This window comes from Xiphophorus maculatus, chromosome 7 (genome assembly GCF_002775205.1).
Source record: "Xiphophorus maculatus strain JP 163 A chromosome 7, X_maculatus-5.0-male, whole genome shotgun sequence".
NCBI classification, from domain to species: Eukaryota; Metazoa; Chordata; class Actinopteri; order Cyprinodontiformes; family Poeciliidae; genus Xiphophorus; species Xiphophorus maculatus.
Genome location: NC_036449.1, coordinates 17,291,829 through 17,318,024, shown reverse-complemented (window position 1 = coordinate 17,318,024; position 26,196 = coordinate 17,291,829). Strand labels below are relative to the sequence as shown.

Here is a 26,196-nt window from a genome sequence, read left to right as displayed (position 1 = left end):
TGTATTTTCAGAGGGAAATGGGCGCAGCTCGTTTTGCAGTAATGACAAACTGGTGACAGCCAGTCAGCACTTACTGTCATGTCACGGAGAGGCAGCTGCCCGTGCACTTTGAACTGATTGGTCGGTGTCATCCCTCGACTCGTGTACAAAATGACGTCATTAAACTGTCGCCAAGGAAACAAGAGAGCGGGACAGAGAAATAAAAACCATTATAGTATCAAATAAATAATCTGCGTATGTTTTTAAGGCGTTAAACTAGAAATGTGTTGCATGCTTGAAGCACTGAAGCTGCCAACACCACCTGGATAACGCAAAGCAGGAACAGATGAGAGCATCATTTCATTCTGCTGAGATCACTCAACTAAATAATTGGATTAGTGTTAGGAGCTGAAGAAAGATGAACGTTACCAGAAAAAACATTCGCTGCTGAAGGCCTTTTCCGGACAGTTTGCTAAGGCAGCCTAACCTGATGAACTCCTGAAAAGGCAAAAAAGTAATGAAATACTTGGTGTGTGCATGTCTTAAAAGCTGGGCAAATATTTTTCCTGTTATAATTCAGACTCACACGACCAGAAACCACAAGATTGTCAACACCGAGCAAATCCTTCTGTAGCTCCAGGAGCTTCTGGAGGTTCTCCATCTTGAGTAGACTCCCCTGGAGCTGGTCCACCACCTCAGAAACATCTGCCAGAGCAGCTGGAGAACAACAACGCATATCACATAACTACTGCTAGATTAAACCAGGAAAAAATGCTGATTGAGTTTCTAAAAGCTCTGGTCACCTCTGCAGTCCCTGAAGTCCTCATGAGTGGCTGGGTAGTGTTTGCACAGGCGCTCCAGGATCTGCTTGTAGTGAATGAGGCGGTGGAGAGGTCGCAGGACGAAGACATTCAGGGGGATGTAGCACACTTTTTGCAGCTCAAAGTCTCTGCATAAATTTTCCATCCTACGGGACGCTTTGCACGCCTTCTCCAGCTCAAGGAGGATGTCAGAGTGCTTGTGCATGTTTGTGGTCAGAGGCTGCAAGCATGAAGTGTAATACATGAGGATGATACACTGCTGGTTTTCAAAAGCATCGATGTTAACATTAGGTCAGGAGTCACCTTCAAAGCTTGAAGGTTGTTCAGCATCACATCTCCAATGCGCTGGTAGTCTCCTTTAATGTGTGCATTGGAACGTCCTTCCCTACACAAGGAAAAAAATAGTATTGCAGTTTTACAAATACACAAGAACGTCATGCAAGATTTAAAGCTAAAAAAACAAATATTTCATTATTATTATTTTTTTTGTTTGTTTTTTGTGACTAACTTTTCCTTTGATGTAGAGATTGAACATTTTCACATTTTTGCCATGTTGCAACCACAAATTTCAAAATGGGGGAAAAATGATGTATGGTTTTCAAATTTAACAAATAAAAGTCTGACAAGTGTGACATGCATTTCTATCCAACTCCCCTGAGTCTATGCTCATAGAGCTACCATTTACCTAATTTAAAACTAAACCTTTTTTGGATATTATCCACCAGTTTTTCACATTCAGCAATATTTACAAATTAACTTAGGTCTGAACTTTAATGGCATAAAGTAAACACGAGCAAACCTTGGTCTAAATTTCTCCATTGAATGTATGTTAAAGGTCCTGCTGGAAGGTAGACCTCAAACACAATCTTAAGTGTTTTGTCTCTTCAAGGATTCTCTGCCTTCCTATCAACTCTGACTAGCTGCCATGTTACTGATTAACAAAAGCATTCCCAGAGGATGATTCTGCCGTCACCATGTTTCAGTACAGAGATGGCATGTTCAGAGTAATGTGCTGGTTTAGATATTAGCACATGTAGCATTTTGCATGCAAACGTAAAAGATCGATTTTAATCTCATCTGACCAAAATATATTCTTCTCTGTGTTTTCTGTTTCTTAAATGATTGACAACAAAGTTGACTCTTTAACCTGACCCTTCTAACCTGCCTTTTGTGTTTCTTGGTCTTTACTGATGCCGTCTACAAAACTTCTGAACCTTTCACAGGACACTTCTGAATTGGTTGATGTGGATTTGCTTTACAGTTGTCAGAATAAAATGAGGATGAATGAAAAAAAACTCCACATGTTACTGATTTTATATGTAAAAGAAATAATAATAATAATAATAATAATAATAATAATAATAATAATAGTAATAAGTAAAACCATCTGCCATTTACTCTTCACATCAAAATAATTCAGATTTTAACTCAACTTAATTTATTCAAAAAAGATTCCCAGAATAGCTATAAAAGAGAAAACCAATAAAATTTGGTGTTCCACCAGCAGGTGTCTCCCTTGAGCATGAAATCACCCACACAGGATTGTGGGCTATTGGTGATCTAAATACTGTACTTAGTAAGGTTATTCATTATTTTAATAAATACAATTGTGTTTAAAAGTCATCCTGATTCATCTATACCAGATAGATTTCCAATGATGTTCACAACAGTTTCACCTTTACATTTGAATATGCAAAGCCAAAAGCAAAAGACATATGTAGGCCAAGGAGATTTGCATTCACATCTGACTGTAGTTCTTATCAGTGGAGTATAGTGCGCTATCACTTTAAGCTTTCGTGTGAAGTTCTAGCATCTGACAATCGCCAGTAAACGCCTGCAAATTGTAACAGCTTGACTGTGTTTATGCATCACAGTCTCCATGTGGGGCTGTTTGTGTGCCCAATAAAGCACAGCATCATTAAAGCACATCAGACAGCACAAACCCACAGGAAAGCACAGGCCAGTATTTTTGGAGCAACGGAGATGGTAGCTGCTTGGGTTGCTACCTTTTCAAAAAAGAAATAAAAATTAAAAATTCAGATAAATTGGACCAAATCCAAACTGCATTCTGAAGCCTTCAAATAAGATCTTGGGTGTAGTTTAAAAGTGAAATGGGGCTCACCACATGGCCAGCCTCTGCTCCACCTCCCTGAGGAAACCAGTGTGAAACTTGTGGAGCGGCTCAAAGGTGGAGAGAATGGTGTTCTTCAGGGAGTCAGGGGTCGCCTCGTCTTGTTCCACAACACTCTGGAAAGACTGGAAAACACATATTGCAAAGCAGATTAACACATGGGAATAGACTTTACAGTCTCATTATTAGATTAAGTGTATCTTGAATAATTAAGTCTCAGGTATTTCATAACAAAGGTTGACTCTCTTCAAAGTTTCTCTATCAGATTCAAGTGAGGACTCTAGTTGGGCCTCTGCAAATTGTTAATACCAACGTTCATGTATTAGCATACTAACGTTGATTTTAATATGTTTACTTTACCGTCAGCATTCTAGTGTTATGCTCTTTAAGCTCAAGCAGGGTAGCAAGTCAAACTTTTTCTACGAATAAAAACATACATGTATATCTCTAGTCTTTCTTCACTAATCTGATTAAGTTTCCACACAGCCTCATTCTCTATAATTCTCTCAGTTTTAATGATAATGTTTTCACCAATATAATCATTTGTTTATTCTGTTTAATTACTTCAGCTAATAATTTATTTAATATATTTCTGTAGTGCTTTTTTGTCCATCCTCCCGATTTTCACTTCTGCAAAGACCTTCGTGTTACACTTGACTGAACAACAAATGCTCTATAAATAAAGTTAGATTACAGAAACTTGCTTCCAGAATCACTTTATCTGTGTTCCTGTTGACGAACTTTAGCTTTGTGGCAACTTCTAAATCCTTCACTTGACTGAGGTTGAAAAGAAGAATCAATAGTCATTCTTACTCACTTGTTTCATTAAAACAGGTTGGTGGCAAAAGAAGCATGTTTTGTGTAGCAGAACGGACTGAGAGCAGCTTCATTCAGAAGCTCTAATGGGGAAGGGAAATGGGCTGTTGGAAAAGTAAGTGTCTCTTTATAAGGGTTAAAAACAAAGCTTCAGCTGTTATTCAGATGACTTCACCCTCAACACCGAAGCAACACCAATCAGCATGTGGGAAGGAGATAACACATGAACAAACACACGAACATATACAGTTAAATGATTAAAAGAATTCAAGCTAAATGTGAGTAAAACCTCCAAAATGACAAAAGCTACCATTTTCCTCATGTGATAAATCAGGCAACAAAAGACCGTCCTCAATTACAGTTGAAGAAGCAATACACACGTTTAATATCCTGTTTATCTGCCAGGTTTACTTTGAGACGGTATCAAACGAAGCTGGGTGTGCACGCTTGCATCCAGCCAATAAAATCCGAGAGAATTGAATAAATAAGCACACAGAGGGAACGCACTGCTAAATCCAACCTCCTCTTTAAACACAAACACGGTTTAGTATTCACCACCTCGTGTGACATGGATAAATACATTTCAGAGCTCGGGAGTGGGGAATGAATAAAAAATGAAATCGCTTCTGCCAGAGTGTTTGTGTGTCACTGCCCATCTATGTGATTTGGCGGTCGTGTTGCAACGAAGCTGCTAAACCAGAACAATGAGAGTGCTTCTCCCCAAGCAGACGAGCATATGGGAGAGACCAAACAGCAGAGAGGCATGCTGATGTTTGCTCATCTTACCACAGTCACCACCTCCAGGTCCTTCAGATATGTCCTCTCTGTGGTCAGCAGCTCTTTGGCGATGAAATAGGCTCGATCAGTGGGAAATCTCTGGATAGTAAACATCAGATAAGATACTGAAAAGGTAGCAGCACCTGTTTTTAGTTACATTCATCACGACATGTAAGTAGACATATAAAGTACCTTGTGGTTTGTGTTATAAACATAAACTAACATGTGCTAAATTCAGATTTTATGCAATTGACCAACGCAACCTAGAGCCCGATTATGACATGAGAAGAAATAATGCCTGGGTCTTATATTTGTTTTAAATAAAAATCTAAAAAAGATAAATACATTTTAAATTCAGTCTTTTTTACTTTGATACCTCCAAGTCCAATATATAACTGTGAAGGTCAGAGTTAAATATGCAAAGAAGTTGTAAACAGTGGTAGCCTGTGAAATATATTCTTTAGTTTTGAACATTTCATGAAGAACTGTTCAACCAAAGTGGCAAGAGTACACCCAGAGTCGCAAACCTAACAAGACAAGGGTTTTAATACCATTCATTAGAGGAGGAGCCCAGAGGCTCACAGTGACTCTGGAGGAGCTGCACAATTTAGGTGGAAGACTATTGACAGGGCCACTATAGGTCGAGGAGTGCAAAATTTTGGAAGACTGGCAAAATGAAAGCCAAAACCGGTCACACTGCCAAATACCCTGAAAACACCATCCCAATGGCAAAGCGTCAGGTGGTGGGAATGCTTTTTTTAGGGATACTGTTTTAAAGTACATGGGAAGATGGACAGAGCAAAAATACAGAGCAATCCTGGTATAAAGTTTTTTGAGGCTTTAAAGGTTTGAGAGCTTAGTTTACAAACCTTTCTCCGGACCTCATCTTCATCATCAGTGCGAATGCTGCAGGCGTCGTTGAGTAGCGGGCTGGTCAGAGGCGAAGGCTGACGGCCGTCGAGACTGTTGCTGCACAACTCCAGGGACTTCTGACCGTTCACCATCCCATGGGGGTGTCCGGATGGCGGAGGGCTGTGGGGAGCCACACCTGACGTGAAGCCACAGAAGAAATAAAATCCACAGGGAGGAAGAAAAGTATCAGTTTGTGTTAAACTAGAAATACAGGGATATAATTGAGCTGAGGAAAAGATTCTCAATTTAAATAATTTTAGCCCAGACGGGTGCAATTTGCCACATTGTAGGAAGATAACTGAATTTGACATTTTAATGTATTTTTACCATTTGAGGATAACATTTAAACCAAACCAGATGACGGAGTGCTAATGAGATCCAAGCTATTTAACAATCCACTAATGCTAAATCATAAATGCAGTGAGGTGGAACTGGTTAGGGGGGTTTTGTTTAGAGAGAGCAAAGAAATGAAAAAAAAAATCAGTCATGACTCACTTTGAATTCACAGCAGCCGTTTTACACCACGTCAATAAAGGGACAAGCTGACACATACAGCAGGCTGATCGAGAAGAACCACTTAACTACTGTCATCAGCTCCGACAACGTTCACTCAGCTTACTTACTATGTTGTGGCTGCAACACGCCCATCTCCCTCTCTGTGTCATCAGCAGGAATAAAACAGAATGCAAACTAGTTTAAGAACTACCACCTTGATAATATGAGTCACATAAACATCTGCACCGATGCTACAAACGAGTGTGAAATAACAATTTCACAGAAACTAGAGGATGAAAAGGATCTAATATGTACTATTGACACCAGACTATATATACCAACGGCAATCAAGCACAAAAAAAAAAATGAAAAAAACATCATAAAAAAATACAAACTGATCTTGTTTGTATAAGGGGATGCAAATCAGTCTAAAGACTAATTTCACCATGTGACAGAGAGCTATAAAAATGTTTTATATATTTTTTATTAGGTTGCTTTCAAATAGCCTAGATTTACAGCCACATCCTCCGATCACACGCTGCGCACACAGAAAATGAACAGATAAATTACAGCAGAGTGAAAGATAGAGCAACATGTATATTACAGTACATACAGCAGAGGACATGCAGGTAGGACAGAACAGGATTATGTGCATCAAGCCACCGTCCTGGACTTTGAACACACCCTGAAGGACACCAGTGGTTGAAAACACATACATACACACCCCCCACACACCCCTGCACACGCCTACACACAAACAGAGTCTTCCCCATAAAGCTGGGACATGCAAAGATGAATGTTACATGGGTTAGTGCTCCTCATAAGGTTCCCGGTTCTGCAGTGATCTGGTTGTTTACTCATGCTGCATCAGTAACGGGTATAAAAGCAGGAAGCTAATTGAATCAAGCCTGCAGTGCTTTGCAAAGGTTTTAATATTCCTTGACATTTCCCAGATTTTGTCAAGTTAAAACCACAAACCTTAACATATATCAATAGATTTTATGTAACAGACCAATACGTAGTCAACTGATTGTGTGCATAGTTGTGAAGTGGAAGAAAAATGACAGTATTCGTTTGAGGGTACCAGAGTAAGAGAAGTACAAATGTATGCAACTGATTCTTGATTTTCTTTGTAAGAAAATGTAAAACCGTGTATCCCTTTTCCTTCCATTTCATTACGCACTACTTTGCATACTTGTGTATCTCATAAAATCACCATCTGTGCCTATGCCAGAGCTAAAAATATCAAGGAGCACCACAAAAAGCAGCCTGTTATGATGGATGAACCCAGAGGCTTTATACTTTGAGGTAATGTTGCCCTTAAAGTGTCTTTCACACAAACATAGGTGCTGCCAAGCTCTTGTTTCCTTGCTTTGAAATAATCTAATGGTGAGTCAGGTGATCAGATCACTGCAGAAAAGGGAACCCACAGAATGAAAACCATGCTTCCCCCTCCACACAGCACAGAAATGCGCGGATGAGGAAAAAAACTAGCTTCATGCAGACAGTGAACATTGGACACAAAAAAGGAAAACAACACATGAGTAACATGGAGATTATTGCAAATTAAACCACGAGAAAAAAGACACAAGTGCAAAAAAGTGCAGTGCCATTTTTGCAAACTCTGCGTAGTGACTATTGCAAAAAAAAACAAAACAAAAAAAAAACATGCAAGACAATGAGAAATTATCTTATAGCACACATTTACATTCACCAAAACCTGATCAAGAAGCTGCTCGTCACTTGCACATTACATCTATTTTACTTGTTGCTATGAGGTATGTTTAGCATATTGCTGACGTGTCAATACAAGACAGGACTCAAACTATTTAAAGTTTGCTCCAGATTAGTAAAGAACAACTGACTCTGTAAACAAATGCTAAATACAAATCAGTCGTAGATATTTTTAGCAGGATGTCATTGGATTCTGCACCCTAATCAGAAAGATAACCTGTTAGATAGCTACAGATAAATCCCAATTCAGTCTTAACTGATAACATATCAGAGGAAATTTTAAGTCCTAAAAACAGAACAATACAGTGCCTTGCGAAAGTGTTTAAACCTATTAAATCTGTATATTTTGTAATGACAAAACCACAAACTTAATTTTATTTAAATTTTAGATGATGGACCAACAAAAAGCTGCACATAATTTAGAAGTGGAAGGAAAAGGACATCTGGTTCCCAATATTTTTACAAATATATCAGGAATATTTAGAATTTAGTTGACTTGTGAAGGAATACGTGAGTTTGCATCAAATTTGAAAACAGACATCTGCCGTACTTTTCACTTTTCTTCTTATTGAACCAATTAATTTATCATTTAGTGACTTTGACAAGCAGTTAGAATAGATTGTATCAGAGGACAGGGGGCTGAATACAAATGCATGCACACTTTTTTTCAGATAGTATCTGTGAAAAAATATTGAGAACTCTGCATTGTTTGACTTCCGCTTCACAGTTTTGCACTACGTCATGATGGTTTACAGCATGAAATCTCAGACGATTTTGACATTAATGTGAAAAGTTCACCGGTTATGAGTCCTTTTGCAAGGCACTAAAAAAAGTCATGGTAGCCAGTACTAGATAGAAAACCGTAAGGAGACATTACATGTGATTATAGACACATATCTTACTGACAGAGGTTAAAAGGCACGAAAAAGGCAGTTTTTTGCAACTTTCTTAAAAGTCAACATTTTCGCCATTTATGCCTTTCATTTTGATATAATCAGTACCACATTTTCTGCGGTGCTCAATAGGTAACTATTCAGTGTGGCAACCTAACAAGGCAGCTGTGAGTGTCTGTTTTGATATCAAAAAATAATTCAGAAACAAGTGAATCTATGTAATACAAAAGAAAACTTTCCTACACAACAAGGATTCCCGGATACAAGCTTCAGACTCCCTTCTCAGGTTTGTTAATGTGTCAACAGCTGAAAATCTGTTCACCTTCCTCATCACTAAAATTATGGCATCCATCCTCATCCTCTGCCTCCTCGTCCAGCTGGAGGCTCCCAAAGGAGAATTTGTTTCTTGGTATAGGAGAGCTAGCCTCCACCGTACTGTTGCTGCAGTTTTCTCTGTCCTCTCCCTCAGACTCGCTTGACTCTGACCCACTGGTGGTGGAGCCCTCACACATTTGCACGGCCTCCAAGTGTTTGACTCCAACCTGTCCTAACCGTTTCTTTCCGGCCCGGAACCTCCCCGGTGCCGTGAGGCCGTTGGCCGTCATGCGGCGCTCGAGAGCTGCCATGCGCTCGGCCCGAGACATAACCGGGCGTGAATCTGGCCCTGGAGGGGATGCACCCTGATGTGGGTCTGCACATGAGGTGTGATGTACTTTTTGGAGACTGTGTAAGCCAAGCGATCGGCTCGGGTGGGGGGAGCATCTTGTGTCATTAAACAGGGGCGGCGTATAGCCATTCTGCTCAGTGTGAGTGAGAGAAGGTGCTCGGTGGGTGGGTTTATTGGCAGGATTGGAGACAACACTCCTTGAGCCAAACGTATGTTGACTTGGGAGGGGGCTGCTGCTCTGCCTCTCTCTGTTATGGCCTCTGATTTTCCCCACTGTGCTGTAACCAGGACTAAGGTCAAACTTTGGACGTGACTGCGTGAGAGACCGATATGGCTCATGGTTCATGTTGAGCAAAGGAGATTCTCTGCACTGCATCTTACCCAGTAAATGCTCCTGCTGGGAACCTGAACCCCGATGCAAATTGAAGTCCTCACCATAACTCTGATTTGTTCTGCTGACCTGCTCCCTTCCCATATTCAACTCACTACCTACACAACTGATGGCTGAGCTGCTGCCTTTGGCAAACCAAGATGCTGGACCTTTGCTCGGATGTTCTGGGGACATCTGTCGTGTTGACCCTCTTGATTCCTCAGGCTTGGAAACTGACTCCTTTCTGTCTTCGTGGCCGTTTCTTTGATGATTTGGGCTCATCTTTGAAGTTCGTGAAGCTGCTGGGTCTTCGGCACTGACAAGCACCGACTCCTTCCAGTGACGCCGAGGAGGAGAAGAAGAGGAGAAGTCCTCAGGAACACCACTCTGACAGAGTTGGAAAAAGGAAAAGAGTTTCAGAAATTATGTAATTAATAACAACTGAGGATTTTTAGTCAATTCCTCCTCGCCTGAAAATATTCTGTTAGTTCCTTGTGCTTGACTAAATACATTGCAGGTACGTTTAAGTGATCAAATGTACAGGACTGAAACACCAAACACCAAAATAAAATTGATGTTGCTAATTTAGCATTAGTCACAATGATATTTTGTGATATTGAGAAGAAATAAAGAAGCAAAAATAAACATAAATGGCAAAAAGACCAGTAAACATTTATGGTAACAAGCAGACTGGTGCAATGACATCTACCCCAAATCTTAATGTATTTTATTACGGTTTAATGTGATAGACCAGCACAACGTGGTGCAAACTGTCACTTTTTTGAGTCTTGGCAGATTGTCAACTGGACCTTTATACAAAAAGCAATATTTATGATAGTAATTAGTTTGTTGACATTTACTGAGTTGTTCTCATTTCCCCAAACACAAGCACAATTTTCCAAAACAGACTCACAGATGCTCAATTCTCTGTTCCCTTCAGAGTCAAAGTAAAACTACCTTGATATAGTGAGTGCACCCATAAGAGCCTTAGCAACCTTTTTTGTTAAAAAGATGAAAGTAAAGTTATTGTAAGGAGGTATTTTTCTTGTGCAACAGATGAACAGGAAAGGATATCGATAAGTCGGTATGTAAGCTGTGCAACAGGCAGGTGTCCACAAAGCCCACCTGAACACTCAGATGTTTATGTGGCATTTAAAAATGTCAATAACACTTCTACTCCCACAACTGCAAAAGTTTGAACATGGTGGAGAGCACATGTTATGCTACATTATTAAAGTACTAATTGCACCATTGCTTTTCTATTCAGTAGAACTGTACTGAGGGGCTGGATAAATGTGTAAGGTTAAGCTTCATATTTGGGAAAAAAAGTAAAACATCTTCCACATTTTGATGTTAATAAACAATGTTAATTTAACAAGCTAACAATTGTATGCGTCGAGATAAAACAAAACAGACAGGGTCCTGATTCTGTCTACCCTGCCTGACCCCGACAAATATTTGGGGAAAAAAAAACTCACGGCAATCAACCAGTTTGATAATTACAAGATAAACATTTCATAGAAATCACTCCAAGGAGGAAAAAAATAACTGCTTATTTTATTCTCTTATTTATTTCATAATAACTTTAGATTATGTATCGGTGGATTCAGGGTTCAACTAGATTTGATTTAGGCATATTAGAGGAAAATAGGGAAGCCTCCCTTTTTATTCATTTAATATTCCCAAAATTATGCACCATTTCATTCTGCTTCACAGTTACGCACTGCTTTGTGTTGAACCATCACATAAAGCCCCTTTAAAATTTACAAAAGTTTTTGGTTGTGACGTGACAAAATGTCAAAAAGTGTGTGAAAAGTGTTGCAAAATAGTCTTCGGCAGTTTCCACTTCCATTTATTTATATTAAACAACAGGCTGTCAGGCAGAGAACAATGATTTCATCCAACCCAACTATGGATCACTGGGGATTTTGGGGTTAATATTTACTTCAAAACAAGCAAAAAGGTAAGTTTATAAATTTATAGACAACGTTCATGAATAACTAAATAGAAATAACACAAACATATATATAAAGCAACAAATAATCTATTGGGTAGATTTATTATGCATAGAAAGACTAACTTCTGATGGCACTTCATGGTGGCGAGGAGAAGGCAGCGGCGACAGGCGACTGTTGTGTTGAACTCTACTGCTGTATCTGATCCGGCTGTGTTTCCTGGCAGATGGGATGATGTAGGTCAGTGTTTTACATCGTGAAAGTCTTTACTTGAACTCAGAATGCCCAGCATGTGTCTAGACTCTACCTTTCAAACGGGATCTTCTTGAACTCTGATTCCCTCACATAATCAATCACCTGCTTCTGTGTGCGACCGCTGCAGCATTAGCACAAGAGAAATAATAATGAGTGTTTCTACAAGGGCGGTAGTAGACTACTGGGAAAGTTAAGTGCTTGCAGTCCTGTTGAAGAAAGAAACTCCACCTAAATCTGAAGGAAGATCCTCGGGTGAAGAGCATAGGCTTGGGTTTGGGTTTAGGTTCTTCAAAGAGGCGGAAGAAGGCGTGATATTCCACACAGATCTTCCAGAAGACTTTACAGCAATCCCTGCTGGCCATCAAAAACTCCAGAGTGTCCTGACAGGAGCTCTGAAATAACATGGAGAAATAATTTACAACCCTGAAGCAATTTGTGTTCTCCAAGTATAATAAAACAACATACGTTTAGATCTGGCCTTAGCTTGATGAGAAAACGTTTTCGCTTGAAGCTCAACTTGCGTATTTTGGACCAGTTGAAGGCGTTGATCCTTGTGTGTGTCTAAGATGGAGAAAAATTGAACACCTTTTAAAGCCTTTTTTTTTTGACAAAGTGAGAATGACTAAGAAACGCAACAAGCAAATTGATGTTCACATTAATGTCTGTGTGAAGCTACCTGGAAGACCAAAACACCCGTGTGCGCCACAGCCAGACTTAACTTCGAACCTTCCCGATCCTTGGCAGGGTGCAGCCGAGTCCCGTAAAAATCCAGCTTGCGAGCAACCTCCAACAACTGAAAGTCTGACTCTGCTGGTGACTGACCTCTACAACACACAGATAAATGTAAATATTTACAGCTGCCAATGTTTCATCTGTATTTCTAAGGAGGGTGAGTACATTCAAAAGCATGATTCTTCAATCACAAAGGTATTGAAAAACACTGTAGATGAAGATGCAAACAGAAACAGGCAGGTGACCAGAATCAGATAATTTAGGACTCCATCAATAAGACCGGTTTGGTTGCTGTAATGCCAATAAAGTTTTTTGTAAATAAATTACTTTTTTAAGTAATACTCCTTCTACATTGTTTTGTTATCGAATAAAAAAAAAATCATTTAAACTTTTCCATAAAGGAAAAATTGTCTTAGTTAAATAAAAAAGAATTTTAAATGCCACTCTATCAGGGGTGTGACTAACTTTAGGTTTAAAAGTGTGTGTACATTACACTTTATATTTCATACAGGTCATACAAGGGTTGAGTTTTTGAAGAACAAATAGTGGCTGGGGGAAGGAGCAGCAAACCTTAACTAACTTTCCTAATTCTCACTCGTAGATAAGCCTTCCTGTTTCCTGTGTGCCACTTAACAAAGGATTCAACTCAACATGGCACCCGGCCAGAGGAGCCACAGATATCGTTATCAGCTGTGGTAAAAACCAGCTTCACCAGCAGTGAAGCTTGTCTGAAGCTGCAGCGGCAGACCACTGAGTGCTCATGGCCCACTGTGACGCAGAGGCCACTGAAGTGTTGGCAAAGCTTCTTCTTAAATAAGTTATGAGAAATACTTGATGGAGTGGCTGGATAGTGCGAGGAGATCTGGAAGGGTTCCATTCCAGTAATATACTCCCAATGGCATTAAACTAGATAGAATGAAAAAGTAGTCGGACAAAAAAAGCCAAGTTCAAATTCACTTCTCTCAAACTTTTGCATCAGTCATCTCTAAATAGAGTAAAAAACTGGGTTTCATCCCACTAACCCAACTAAAGACAGCTGTCTGTGTGTGGGCGTGTGCGTGTGTGTGTGCATGCGTGTCACTTGGTGATCTAAAAGAAGCTTATAATCTCCTTTTGGGACACCGTAGCCTTTTGCTTCATGTTTTTCTTCATCAGGGAAAGAGAAGCTGGTTAAAGTTGTGAAGAGGAAAACCTGATAAAATCTTCTGTAGTTTAAAGACTGCCAAATCTGCAATGAGCTGGTATAGATCAAGGTACTGTATATCCATGCATTAGAGACAAAACTTGAAAATCATTCACATATGCTCAAATCTGACTGCGCCTGAGCTGTTTTGCACAGAAAAAGGCCAACAAAGTCTCTAGATGTGCAAAGCTGGAAGACATAAAGCCCCAAAGACTTACATTAAGCTGTAAAACAAGTTATAAAAACCTGGCCAATGCAAGATTATATACTGTATGTTAAAGTGCTGTGTGTAGCATGCTGAGAAATAACCCATTCATTCAGTGGGCTGCTTTCCTGAATGTGTCACTTGAGTAATAAAACAGCCCAGTGGGACAATAACAAAGTCTGTAACAACATTTCCTGTTCACGGCTGAGGAGAATAATGTCTGTTCACCCACTGACCTTGTGTTATTATTTTAACTGTGGTGTAAAAATCACACACTCACATATGCTTTGAGTGAAACTCCATGATTTTGTCGATCAGGGGCATCTGATCTGGAATGTAGTTGTTGTTTAGCAGGTGTGAGCGGCAGTGGCTCTCATCAAAGTCCCCAATCTCAGCTGAAACCGAAGAAAAAAAAGGATAAAAAATAAAGAAGTCAGCTTTAGAGTTGATGCTGCACGGGGAGAAAAGCGCAAACACGCTTCAATCGCAACAGGATAAAGAAAGAGGTCCAGATATGACCAGCAATGGAAATGAGTCGTTGCTCTGCTGCAGCTCTGCAAGATTACATTCAGACATTAGACCGAGGTCTCCATAGCAACACAAAGTTAATCAATTTGAAATGCTGCGCCGTGTGCTGCATGACAATGTTTGCTGATAAGCTGCGCATGAAAAGAGCAGCAGTGTATGTATAAAAGACAGTTGTCAGATCTATCACTGCTTTGGTGGCTTGAGCCAAGCGCATAAAACTGCCCTGCGAGCCTCACACTGGATGATGTGGGAGACCATCAGAGCCGCGCTGGTGTCGTTGCACATCATACGTCCACTGGAGAGATCCTGCTTGACCTGGAGGGCAAACAGGTACCTAGGCACAAAACACAAAAATAGATATCACTTTAACAAGCCTGCAAAGTGATTGAGGGTCAACATGAACACAAGATTGAATTTGGGACTTTATGAATTTATCAGTAGAAAAAAACTGTTTAAAGAGACAAAGAGTTTTCTCAGGTCACATGGATCATCGAGTTGCACTCCCACTCATTTGTTGCTTTGTATTATAGGCAAAGAAAAAAATGTACTGAAACTTTTTCATTGTTACAAAAACATACAAAGGTGAATTCTGTTTGTGATGTCTAAGTAAATTCAGTTGTTTGTTGGGTTGTAGTTTTGAATTGATGCACAAATGTAAAAGTAGTAAAACTAAAAACAACCACAGACTATATAATAATCAGTAAATAAAAAAAAGAATCGCCAAATACTGGCTTAACATATATAAATGTCTGCTCCATGTCTTCTAATGGGATTACAAATGAACTAATAATTAAAAATACCTCATATGAACTGTACTGGATACATTTTAACCCCTTGTCGCCTGAGTTCGTCTGTCACTTCTTAAAGTAAAATTAAAAATTAAAAAAATAACTGTTTTTGCCATCATGTAGATGCTAAATTAAGTAGACATTGACATCTGAAAAGAGCATATATAATAAATATTTTTAGAGATATAATGCAAATAAACACTATTAATCATAGTAACAAAATTTACAATCTATTTTATTGATGCTGACGTTAAATAGGGCTCTGAAACTGAGCTATAACACAAGTTTCTGCACAATCAATTCTGGTCCATTATTACAGTACTGTAAAGGCAACTGGATATTTTAAACTGACAACTGTATTGTGCTCAAAATCTGTTTGCTAGGTGAAAAACTAAAACTCTTGCTTACTGGTCGGTCTTCCATTGATCTTCTGTGGTCATGAGACATGACTTATGACAGAAAAAAAATGTACTTGAACACAAGCAGAATTTTCTGGAGAGACTAGATTTCAGTTCTGGTAAAAGTTCTGCTGGGAAGAGGGATGTCTTTGGTATCCTTCCCGCCCAATCTTATAAAAGCGGAAGCCACAAGATTAAAGGATTAATACAGTTGTGGCTAATTTGTTGGTGCAACAAGAGGGCTTTCAAGATTAATGACTGGGAAGGGGAACCACAGATAATGGTTTAAAGTAGCAATGTATTGAAACAAACATCAGCAAAAACCTCATTGTTACCATTTCTGTCAGAAAATAAAAAGCAGGCTAGCAACCAAGGTAGTTAAAACTTGACAAACTAATCAGCATGTTCACCACTGATCTTTTGAAAATGGATTTAATCTCAATAAGATCCCAAATATTGAGATCTTATTGAAGTAGCAAAGGAGGCAATATTCATGGAAATGAGCAGGTTTACTCTGGAAACACAGTGGACTCCTGCCTAGTCGCTGTATAGAATTAGCAGATTGGCCTCATTACAAATTTTTCTGTGAAACTTCACTCCAAATGATTTACTAAAAATTAGACTATTTGTGGATTTTTTTGTAGAGCATGACTAAAATATTAAAAATTAAATTAAATTTAGAAAGCTAAAATATCTAGGCACAATGCTACTTGACATGTTATTGGCAAGTGTTTGCAAAACAACTAATAGTACAACTAAAATAGGCCATTACAAGCATTTTTAGTGGGGGTCTCAAGTATTTGCAGATTTTAGCTGTTCGTTGGATGTGTTGAAATATGTTGTTTTAATATCACAAAGGGTTAAAACAATTTTTAAGATAAGATTATTGAACTGCAATACTCAGTTAATTCTGAAACAGCATAACAAATCAAGCAACAAAAAAAGTCTAAGATTAAAACTACTGAATGTTTATGTTTGAAACAAACAAGACACTAAATGCTCTAAATAACAGTAACATATTGTATATATTAATGAAAAAAATTGTAAATAGAAACAGCTTTCTAATATCTTTCTTATATGAACAGTCAAGCAATTGTCTAAGCTTCATCAGTTGAATGCCAATTTTTTTCTCTGGGCTCTCCTAAAAACATGCAGCACATAAATACCTACAGAACAGAAACCAGAAAATCATTAGCTCTACATTGCTAATCTCCATAGGGCTAAACCAGTGAAATGGCAACCATGACATTTGAATCCCATAACCTGAAGGGGAATAAATCATCATGGAGTCAGGGACCATGTTTCATGTGTGCCTCAGTTACAGCAGAGACTTTTCACACTGACATGTATACAAACATATGCCTCTGTGCCAAGAAGAAGACAAACGCATCCCCCAGATAACGGGAGTAAAGAGGATCTGCTCACCTCGTCAGCTCCTCCAGCAGCTGCGCATGGTCAGGAGGGAAAAACTTCACACTGAACCTCAGGGTTGTGTTTTTCGGTCCTGTGTGGAACAGGTTCATTAATAAAAGAACATTTGCATTTTAAAAGGAGATTATACAGAGCAGTTACTCTCTTATAAGCTCCAGGAAGAACAAGACTAAACAGCATACTGAAATACTTACGTCGAAGCTGCTTAATAATCGGTTTGATGTGGTCCAACCAAACCTGTGAAAGAACAGAAGAGGCTTGTTCAAGTATGAGTTTTTGAACAAATAATGTGAGCAATTTTGAGATGAGGTTTTATTTGTTGTTTATTTACCATCATGCTTTTGTGGTTTTGAAACTCCAGGCCAAAGTAGTCACCCTCAATCAGATTCATGTGGGAGCACACCAGGTCAAATAGCACCTTGCCCGACGCTTTTTGCTGTGAACAAAATCATGTAGGACGACACTTAACACAAAGCAGAAAAGGCAAGAATTTTTTTCCACTTTCAGTATTCCACCTAAACACATTTAAAGCATTTTATGAGCTTAAATACATCATATTATTTCTTGACGACAGAAAAAGTCAATATGCCTTGATGCTAAACAGCCACAAAGTTTTGTTAGAGGACATTAGTAGCATCAGGAAGACCAAGAAAAACTACAGAAGATAAGGTACAAACATTTGAAAAAGCTAAAGCAGTTATTGTGTTATGAAACAATATTCCAAGCAGTGTTTAACCCAATATTTGAAGCAAAACACATTGCAAAATAACAACACATCCATTAAGACATGGTTGTACCCCTAAGCTGACAGGGCAAGCAAGGACAGCCATGAGCAGCAGCCAAAAGGCCAACGGTAAATCTGGAGAAGCTACAGAGATTCACAGTACAGGAGAATTTTAGGTATGCACTCTACAAATGTAGCCTTTATGGAAGAATGACAAGAAAAAATTACTTTAATTTTTTTTAATAACTCCATAAGAAGCCCTGTTGGCACTTCAACATAAGCCATTTAAGGTATATATACTGTATATAGTAAGGCGTTCAGACCAAATGAAAACAAAACTGAAAAAGTTGGTCTACTTGCAAAATGCTATATGTGATGGCAGAATTGCACAATGTATCCTCATTACCATTTAGTGGGTTTTCACAGAAAGAACTCTTGTTCTACGACTGGTTCAGTTCATATCCCTCTGAAAGCTGATTTTTGTTTAGTTCCCGTGAGAACCAACTGCCTTTTCCATATGTTTTGGTAACCAAACATGCATAATCAACAGGTGGCGTCAGACAACTCCGAAGAAAAGTAGAAGAGCTTAATAGCAAAACAGACCTTGATGCCATAGATGCATTATTTCCCTGTTTACAGAGGTTCCTTTATGTGCAGCAAAAGAGAATTCAAACACTCCAGCTGAAGCAGAAAAAGTTTCTTTGTATTTGCTGCTGTGCTTGTTATTTCTTTGTGTGCAGTTTGACTGGCGCACAATGTGATGTCTCAGGTTTGCACTGAAATACCAGGTATTCCATAATGACCAACTAGAAGCAAACAGGGCACTGGAGAATCTCGTTCGTCTAGAGCAAACACATGACACTGGTTCAAAATCATGCTCGGGAACTGGAATGGGCTCCAAACCGCATCGGTGGAAAAGCTTTGTGAAACATGGTGGGTGCAGTACCATGCTGTGGGCATGCTTCTCTTCGGGGCGGGGGGCGGGGGGGGACTGGTCGGAATGATAGTTGGCTAGATGAAGGTTGCTAAAGACTTGAGACTGGGGTTGAAGCTCATCTTCTAGTCAAAGTCCAGCTAGAGACATGATGGTATGATTTAGATTAAATCAGCATAATGTGTTAAACTGGCCTAGTAAAATCTCAGATTTAAATCCAACACAGAATATGTGGTGAGACTTAATGAGTCTCACTTTTTTTGAATGGGCAGAAATAGTATAGTCTAAAAGTGTGAAGCTGGTAGAAACATGCTGCAAAAGAGCTGCAGAATAAACTGCATTGACAAATGGTTTTCAATGCAGTTGTGTTGAAGAAGAATGCACAATAAACTTTTCAGAACCACTTATAATTTCAGTACCTTTTATGCATAATCTTGTCTATCCTTGTTCTACTACATAAAATCCTTAAAATGTTTGTGGCTGTAAGACGCCAATTTAGAAACACAAAATGGGTGTGAAAAACTTAAAATGCCCTACTAGTTATACATTATAAACCAATTTAATGTTAATAATGTATCACTTTCTGTGTCACAAATGTCTCTTTTGGCCTTTCTGCTTCCATGCTAGTGTTCAAAGAGCCTGCCAAGAATAAGTTTCCATCATGCATGTTGCAGCCAAAGGGGGTGGGTTGAACCTCGTCTTTGATCTGGATTTTCAGTGTCGCTGCTGCTGCTGACAGTCCCAGCAGCCTTTGAGGTGGAAATCATATCAGGGTGGGATAAAAAGTTCCCCTGACCACCTCAGTCTTCCCTCAAGCACCACACGAACTTAACTGCACACTTTTGGGCACTGCGAGAAACACAAACCTCAAAAAATCTACCTCAATCAAACTGAGAAACATTCCCACATGGGGTCACATTGGTGTCAGGGATTTTTCCCAACATATTTCTGTTACAGACACTCAGACACAGTTTGACTCACAGGCACACACACAACAGGAACACGTCTGCCTGGCTGCTTCCTTGTGACTGGTCTGCACCAGCGCACAGCATATCTCAGCTTCAGAATGTGAGTGTTTGCAGTAGGAATCCCTCCTGGCTTGATACCGATTCAGAGCGGTGCCTTAATACGTTTCAAGAAAGAAGTTCTTACATGAAAGGACAGGGACATGCTGAGGTGCATGCTAGGACACGAATTTCTCTGGTGCAACTAAAGGGAGTTGTCAAATTTTAAATTTAAATGACCTTGCCTGTGTTCCTCTAAATGCTTAAAGAATAAAAACTTAAGCTCTGTCAGCTTAGTCAAAGTGATTACACATCCTCATGTAAATGGAAAACCTTCCCCCCCAAACAAGACGATCTACCACTTTTTCCTAGCTTGCACAGAGAGTTTTCTATTACTGAGAGCCAGCTGTTTGCATATGGCGACAGAACCAGTGAGGGTGACTGCAGAGAAAAAGGTCACCAGTCCAAACATACATAGATACACACATTATGTAATGTACTGAGAGAATGCTGTGTGTAAAAGGCAAAACATAGCCAGAATAAATTCAATGTTTCTTTCATTCCATGCAGTTAAACCAAACGTAGACAAGCTATCAGCCTCTCATTGAGGCTCTTGTGTCCAGCCATGTAATTGTGCCATTGTTGGTAAAGAGGCCACACTCTATGCAGAGACAGGTTGGGCAGAGGCTGATTAAAGCTGACCAGCACTTGATTAAATGCAGCTTTTGCATGCAGGAGTCGTGTCACCGCAAAGGGCAACACAAAAACATTGTTAATGACACACCAGTCCATAAGAGTGATGTGTGCGTTGTTACTTATCCAGCAAGAATAAACGCACTGTCAATACATCTTAAGGGGGCGGTGTTGCATATTTTCCAGCTACGTAGTGCCGTTTTATGGCTCAATTCAGCAACTCTGTTACCTTCAGTTGTCATGAAGCTGCTGTATATATCAAACATAACTTAAAAGAGATTTGACTTTGCCTTTAAATTGGACTCTGTCTCTTTAAGAAGCTCCTGCTCTTTCCAACACTCACTCTTAGGCACATCTTCACAACATCTTCACAGCTGCTCCACGATGCCATTTACAACCGTACTTAGGAGCGCTGAATAGTAGTTCATATCTTAAGATCAACAGCTGCGTTGTTCCACCAGGTGTTGCTAATTGCTACTATTCTCAAGGAGCTAAGTTGGGAAGGCACACGCACACACAGAGCATATGCATGCAAAGCTAAAGTTTAAGGAATTGGCACACTAGGGAACGCCCTCTTTAGAGCGTTGCTTAGTTAGATAGAGGCCAACAAAAGGAATTAGAAACTATTGTTAGGTGCCATTTTGCTGTTACCCCATAAGGATAGCAAGAAAAATTGACCAGCACTGCATTTTAGTCTTAATAAATGCTATACATAAATTCAACTCAGTGACTCTTCAACCTCATATATCAAGAACCTAAAGATTAAGAGACGGTCCTGGCACTTGCTGGTCTTTCTTGGGCGCCCTGGAGCCTTTTTGGCAACAATGGAACCTCTCTCCTTGAAGTTCTTGATGATGCGATAGATTGTTGACTGAGGTGCAATCTTTCTAGCTGCGATTCTCTTACCTGTTGGGCCATTTTTTGCAGTGCAATGATGACTACATGTGTTTCTTTCGAGATAACCATGGTTCACAGAAGAGAAACAATGATGCCAAGCACCAGCCTCTTTTTAAAGTGTCCAGTGGTGTCATTCTTACTTAATCATGACAGATTGATCTCCAACCCTGTCCTCATCACCACCCACACCTGTGTTAATGGAGCAATCACTGAAATGATGTTAGCTGGTCCTTTTAAGGCAGGGCTGCAATGAAGTTGAAATGTGTTTTGGGGACAAAGTTCATTTTCTTGCAATTAATTGCAAATATTGACTTTGCAATTAATTGCTGTTACGCTGATCACTCTTTATAACATTCTGGAGTATATGCAAATTGCCGTTATAAAAACTGAAGCAATAGACTTTGTAAATATTAACATTTGAATCATTCTCAAAACATTTGGCCATGACTGTACATTGTCAGCAGAGGGAAACATGAAGTGCTCTATAATTTTACCCATGATGTCAATAATTGTCCTCTGGGCATCTGTCAAGTCAGCAGCCTTCCCCATGATTATGTAGCCTCCTGACCCAGAATATGACCATTTAGATGCTCAGGAAACCTCTGCAGGCTTTTGAGTTGCTTTGCTGATTAGGGTGTGACACCATGAGTTTCCGATACTTAACTTTTTCACAGTACTCTGAATTTTGGGTATTTATTATCTGCAGGTCATAATCATCAAATATAGAAAAAGGCTTGACATATTTCACTATGTGCAATGAATCTATGTACGAGTTTCACTTTCTGAAATTAGTGACAAAAATATTGAACTTTCTCACAACGTCAATTTTTTTCAGATGTATCTGTATGTATGTACCTGTTTTATGAAAACAGGTACATTTTCATAAATGTACCTGTGATGTTACATTTCAGATGTAACATCTGCAAAGGGTTAATGTCTTCCAGCTTTTATTCTTCACCAGTTTGACAATAAATGATTAGATGGCTTTTAAAGATAATTTGCTCACATTTCTTTTTATGATAAAGTTTTATAGTAGAAAGTTTAATTACTAAGCATGGCTTCAGTTTTACTTTGGTTCATTTAGTACTTAACCTTCAGTGTGAAAATGTAGTTTTCACTCCTCTGCTTTGGCATTTCCACATATTTTAAATTAAAGGGGCATTCTGTTTTTGGACTGAGCACTGCTGGCATCCCCAGGAGGCCTGGCGCTTGTACAGCTGAGCAGCAATTCCAGTTAATTTAGGTCACTGGAGATACAAAAGAAAAAAACAAAGGTAATTTAATTTAATCTGACTAGAACCATTCATGTTTAGTTATTTTAAACTCTCCACCAGTAGAAGTCTCTATGTAAATTATGAAACAAACTAATCCAATAAATGAAAGAATTTAGACTCAGAAACAGCTCAAATAATGATAACACAGAAGATTAAAAGTTTGCAGTTGTTCATCATTGGAAACTCACTAAACAAAATCTCTTTTGCTGACAGCTATGGAAAAATTGTCAAAGGAAGTTACTTTTAAAAATGTATTAATAGTTCTTATCTTTTCTTTGTCACTATATAAGTTCTAAAACCAATACATTTTTTGTGAAATTATCGCAATTTTATTCCTGTTACAGTTCTTTACATTACTGTCTACATACACAGGAAATTACAAAATATTACTGTTAATTTTATGGGGAAATTGGTTCTTCTCATTTGTTTTTTTTTTCTGCCCCAATCTGAAAAAAAATGTAGACACAGTAATACAAATCTTTTGTCCGTAACACTGACTTTGTGGTTTCTGAGTGGCTTTTTTATCATCCAAACTAATTTCAGTGTGGTTCAGATGACAATTGGTGTTACAACAAGAAAATAATGCCAAACTCGGCACTTTTCAAAAGTCCACATAACCATTTAACAATGGTGATGTATTTAAACGTATATGTAAACTTTTAATCTATCAGGATTAGATGAAATCCACAACAAATTCAAGTTTTTTGTTGTTTAAATTTAATAATTTTACCCTGGAAAACATCCAGTTCAAATGCAATTTCAATAGCCCAAAATTAATGTAATGTTTGAGATGAATGTATTGCCAACTGGAACCGTAGGGATATACAGTAGTTCAATCAACATGAAAAAGATTTGTGACCAAAAGCATGCATGTCTTGGAGCCTTCGTTTCAGCAGAAAGGTTACATTTTTAAGAAAACACTGTGCCCTGCAGCTGACATTTCATACCGTCTCTGGAATGGCAGCAAAATGTCAGCAATCTCCATTTTTATTACTGTTATCTGTAAAAGCATAATAGTCACATGCTTTCATTGAATCAGTAAGATCCAGGACAGATGACGCAGTTCGAGTCAGCAGGCATGAGGGAAGCGTCTGTCTGGCCCAATTATGTTTGAACCCAGACTGTACTACTGTTTACATGTGTCTGCATCGCTACACTGACCTCTGCATGCTCAGGCTGACAGAAGATGGCTAAATAAAGATGACAGCAATGTCTGCGCACGCCTGCTTTCTACTTCGGGGTAAACCCCTGCCCCCCCAAAAAGATCTCCCCCTCTACATCCCAATGCTTGTTAGTAAGCTCCAGTCAAGACAAAAATGTGACTATAAAGGTCAGGTGTAAAGTAGCTGTGCTCTCCCTAAACTGCTGCCCTCCAGGAATTGTTAGCATGCTCCACTTCACCCAGAATAACCCAACAACTGGCAGTTCTATCCAAAACTTCAACTGCAGGTTTTGCATTTTGGGTTGGGGGAAGGTACCATGGGTGGCAAAGAGACTGCCAATGCCTTTAGGCTTCAGATAAAATGAAAGAACAAAGGGAGTTAAGTCCCCTTTAATATTTTGGTTGTGGTGCAGTGGACCAGCTGAAGTTGACAGTGAGAGCAAATGGGGGGTGGGGTTCATTCAGAGTACCAACCCAATTTTCAATTTTATAACTCAGACTCCCAGAGTTCTCATTCTTCCTAACCTCCATTTTTAAAGCAAAAATAAAACCAAGTTCAACAAGTCTTTTTATGGCAGATGTGGTGGTCAAGCATTAAAGATGGAACATGAAAAAAAGAACGTTGAACGGATGGAAAATCACATAACTAATGAATGAATATATAATTAGATGGATGAATGGTGAGACATATGGATGGACGTATTTTGTCATGGAAAGGCAGAAAAAACCTAAATCAAATAACTCACTTTTACAGACTGATTGTTCTTTTCCAATATTCTAGCTATGCTGCCCCTGTAACACCCGCTGGTGCAGTTATAGTGTAAAAGATCAAGAATTTGTCACATCCCAGCAGGCGGCTTTCAGCTGCGCTTTAGATCAGACGGTTTGAGTCAAAGGAAGGAATAAAGAGGAGAACAGAGGGAAAAAAACCTTTGTTAAAGTTGACACTCAAGATATTTAGAGTCAAATAAAAATGATGAGTAAAAATCTAATCAGAAACAGACTTCAAACTTCGATACATTTCCATACTCAAAGATTTTCATAGCAGATGATGTAAAATTATGAACATTTCAGCATAAGACATTTAGCTAGTGATTTTTTCTTTAAGAAATACAATAAAATTACATAATTTTTTCCAGTGTTTTCCAAGTGTGGCTAGTGCTAGCTAAGTCTCTGTGTTGATTTCCTGGATAATGTGGATTCTTATCTTCACTGATATTTCCACAAAGCTGCCAAGATTTCTGAATTCACTATAGTGCATACAAGAGATTGACAACTTAAAGGTTTAAAAGAGCGACTATTTGTTCACTCTTTTTGTTAGCTGACAAAAGGTTTTCTCTCTCTTGCACTCTCAACATCCAATAGAACCACAATATGTTATGAACCTCTTTTACAGGTTTTGTACTTCAAATGACTTCATGTTTAAACTCCTCAACGAGACTAAAACGTTTTTAGTCGTCTTTGTTCTGTAACACCACAAAAAAAAAGAAGAGCATCGCTGTCAACCCGTAGCCCAGTAGTATTCTAGTATAGTCCATTCATAAGCAAAAAAGTTAGAATATTTTTGTATTTTTAATGGGCCAATCTTTGTCCAGGAAAAGAATCTAAAATTTTTCAAAATAGTTTATTCCCATTTCAGTTTAAAATACTTATCTACGGGGTTCCAGAAGTCCAAACTGTTAAAAATGGTCACTTGTGATTTTAAAAAGAGTGTGTATTTTTCTTTGGGTTCTGTCAGTGACTCAGAAACAAACAAAAATAATAACAACCAATGAGTCGAATTAAAATATCAGTTCTGATGTGGCAAAACAAAGGTAAAGGATGTTGTCTCCATATTCTTAAATCCATGTAAAAAGCTATTTGTTTCTCAGAACTCTCTTAGTTATCTTTTAGACTATGGAAAAAATCTACATTTTCTACACTTAAAATTTCCATTATTTATATTTATCCAGACTTGGAATATTATAAAATCTCCTGGTATTCTTTACTGATTCCCTCTTGAGGACTAAAACATGAGTAAAGAGGTCAAACGTTCAGCTCTCATTACAGTGACGTGGCAGCGGAAAACCCCAGGAACAATCTTGGAGTTTTAAGTGAACCATGGCTTTCCTGATACCACCGCTGAGGGAAGGGCTGAGATTACAGAGCTGTTTACAGTAGTCGCCTGTAATATTCCCACACTGCATCATCCTTTAACTCTTATGAAAAACATATGCAAGGACCCAACTGAGTTCGGAGCAAACATCTATTCATGAAAGTCCTGTGAAAATGTTTCCACGTGATGTTTGTATAAGCGCAGGTATGTGTACTGTAAGGGAAGGACAGGGCAGGGAGGTCAGCTGCAGCTAAAGCTCATTGAGATTCAGGCCATGCACTGCAGAGGTTCCCAGGGTGACTCTGCTGCTGCGTGAAGCTGACAGAGAGATGGGCGGAGGGAG

At 38.9% G+C, this 26,196-nt stretch overlaps 1 protein-coding gene across 2 annotated transcripts in view; it reads right to left on the bottom strand.

Annotated features, from left to right (window-relative positions):
- The window catches only part of LOC102233715 (FERM, ARHGEF and pleckstrin domain-containing protein 1-like), a 61,037-nt gene that overhangs the window by 6,606 nt on the left and 28,235 nt on the right, over positions 1–26,196 (bottom strand). For both annotated transcript variants that reach the window (XM_023337186.1, XM_023337187.1), the window contains exons 3-21: positions 17,402–17,506; positions 17,265–17,307; positions 17,065–17,143; positions 14,690–14,787; positions 14,206–14,320; positions 12,482–12,629; positions 12,271–12,366; positions 12,034–12,197; positions 11,858–11,926; positions 11,676–11,769; positions 9,766–9,982; positions 5,394–5,572; positions 4,534–4,623; positions 2,923–3,056; positions 1,104–1,185; positions 783–1,020; positions 566–696; positions 409–477; positions 75–164 (exon numbers count right to left, since the gene is read on the bottom strand). In XM_023337186.1, coding sequence (XP_023192954.1) covers positions 75–164; positions 409–477; positions 566–696; positions 783–1,020; positions 1,104–1,185; positions 2,923–3,056; positions 4,534–4,623; positions 5,394–5,572; positions 9,766–9,982; positions 11,676–11,769; positions 11,858–11,926; positions 12,034–12,197; positions 12,271–12,366; positions 12,482–12,629; positions 14,206–14,320; positions 14,690–14,787; positions 17,065–17,143; positions 17,265–17,307; positions 17,402–17,506 — 2,241 coding nt within the window. The remainder of the gene's footprint in view (positions 1–74; positions 165–408; positions 478–565; positions 697–782; positions 1,021–1,103; positions 1,186–2,922; positions 3,057–4,533; positions 4,624–5,393; positions 5,573–9,765; positions 9,983–11,675; positions 11,770–11,857; positions 11,927–12,033; positions 12,198–12,270; positions 12,367–12,481; positions 12,630–14,205; positions 14,321–14,689; positions 14,788–17,064; positions 17,144–17,264; positions 17,308–17,401; positions 17,507–26,196) is intronic.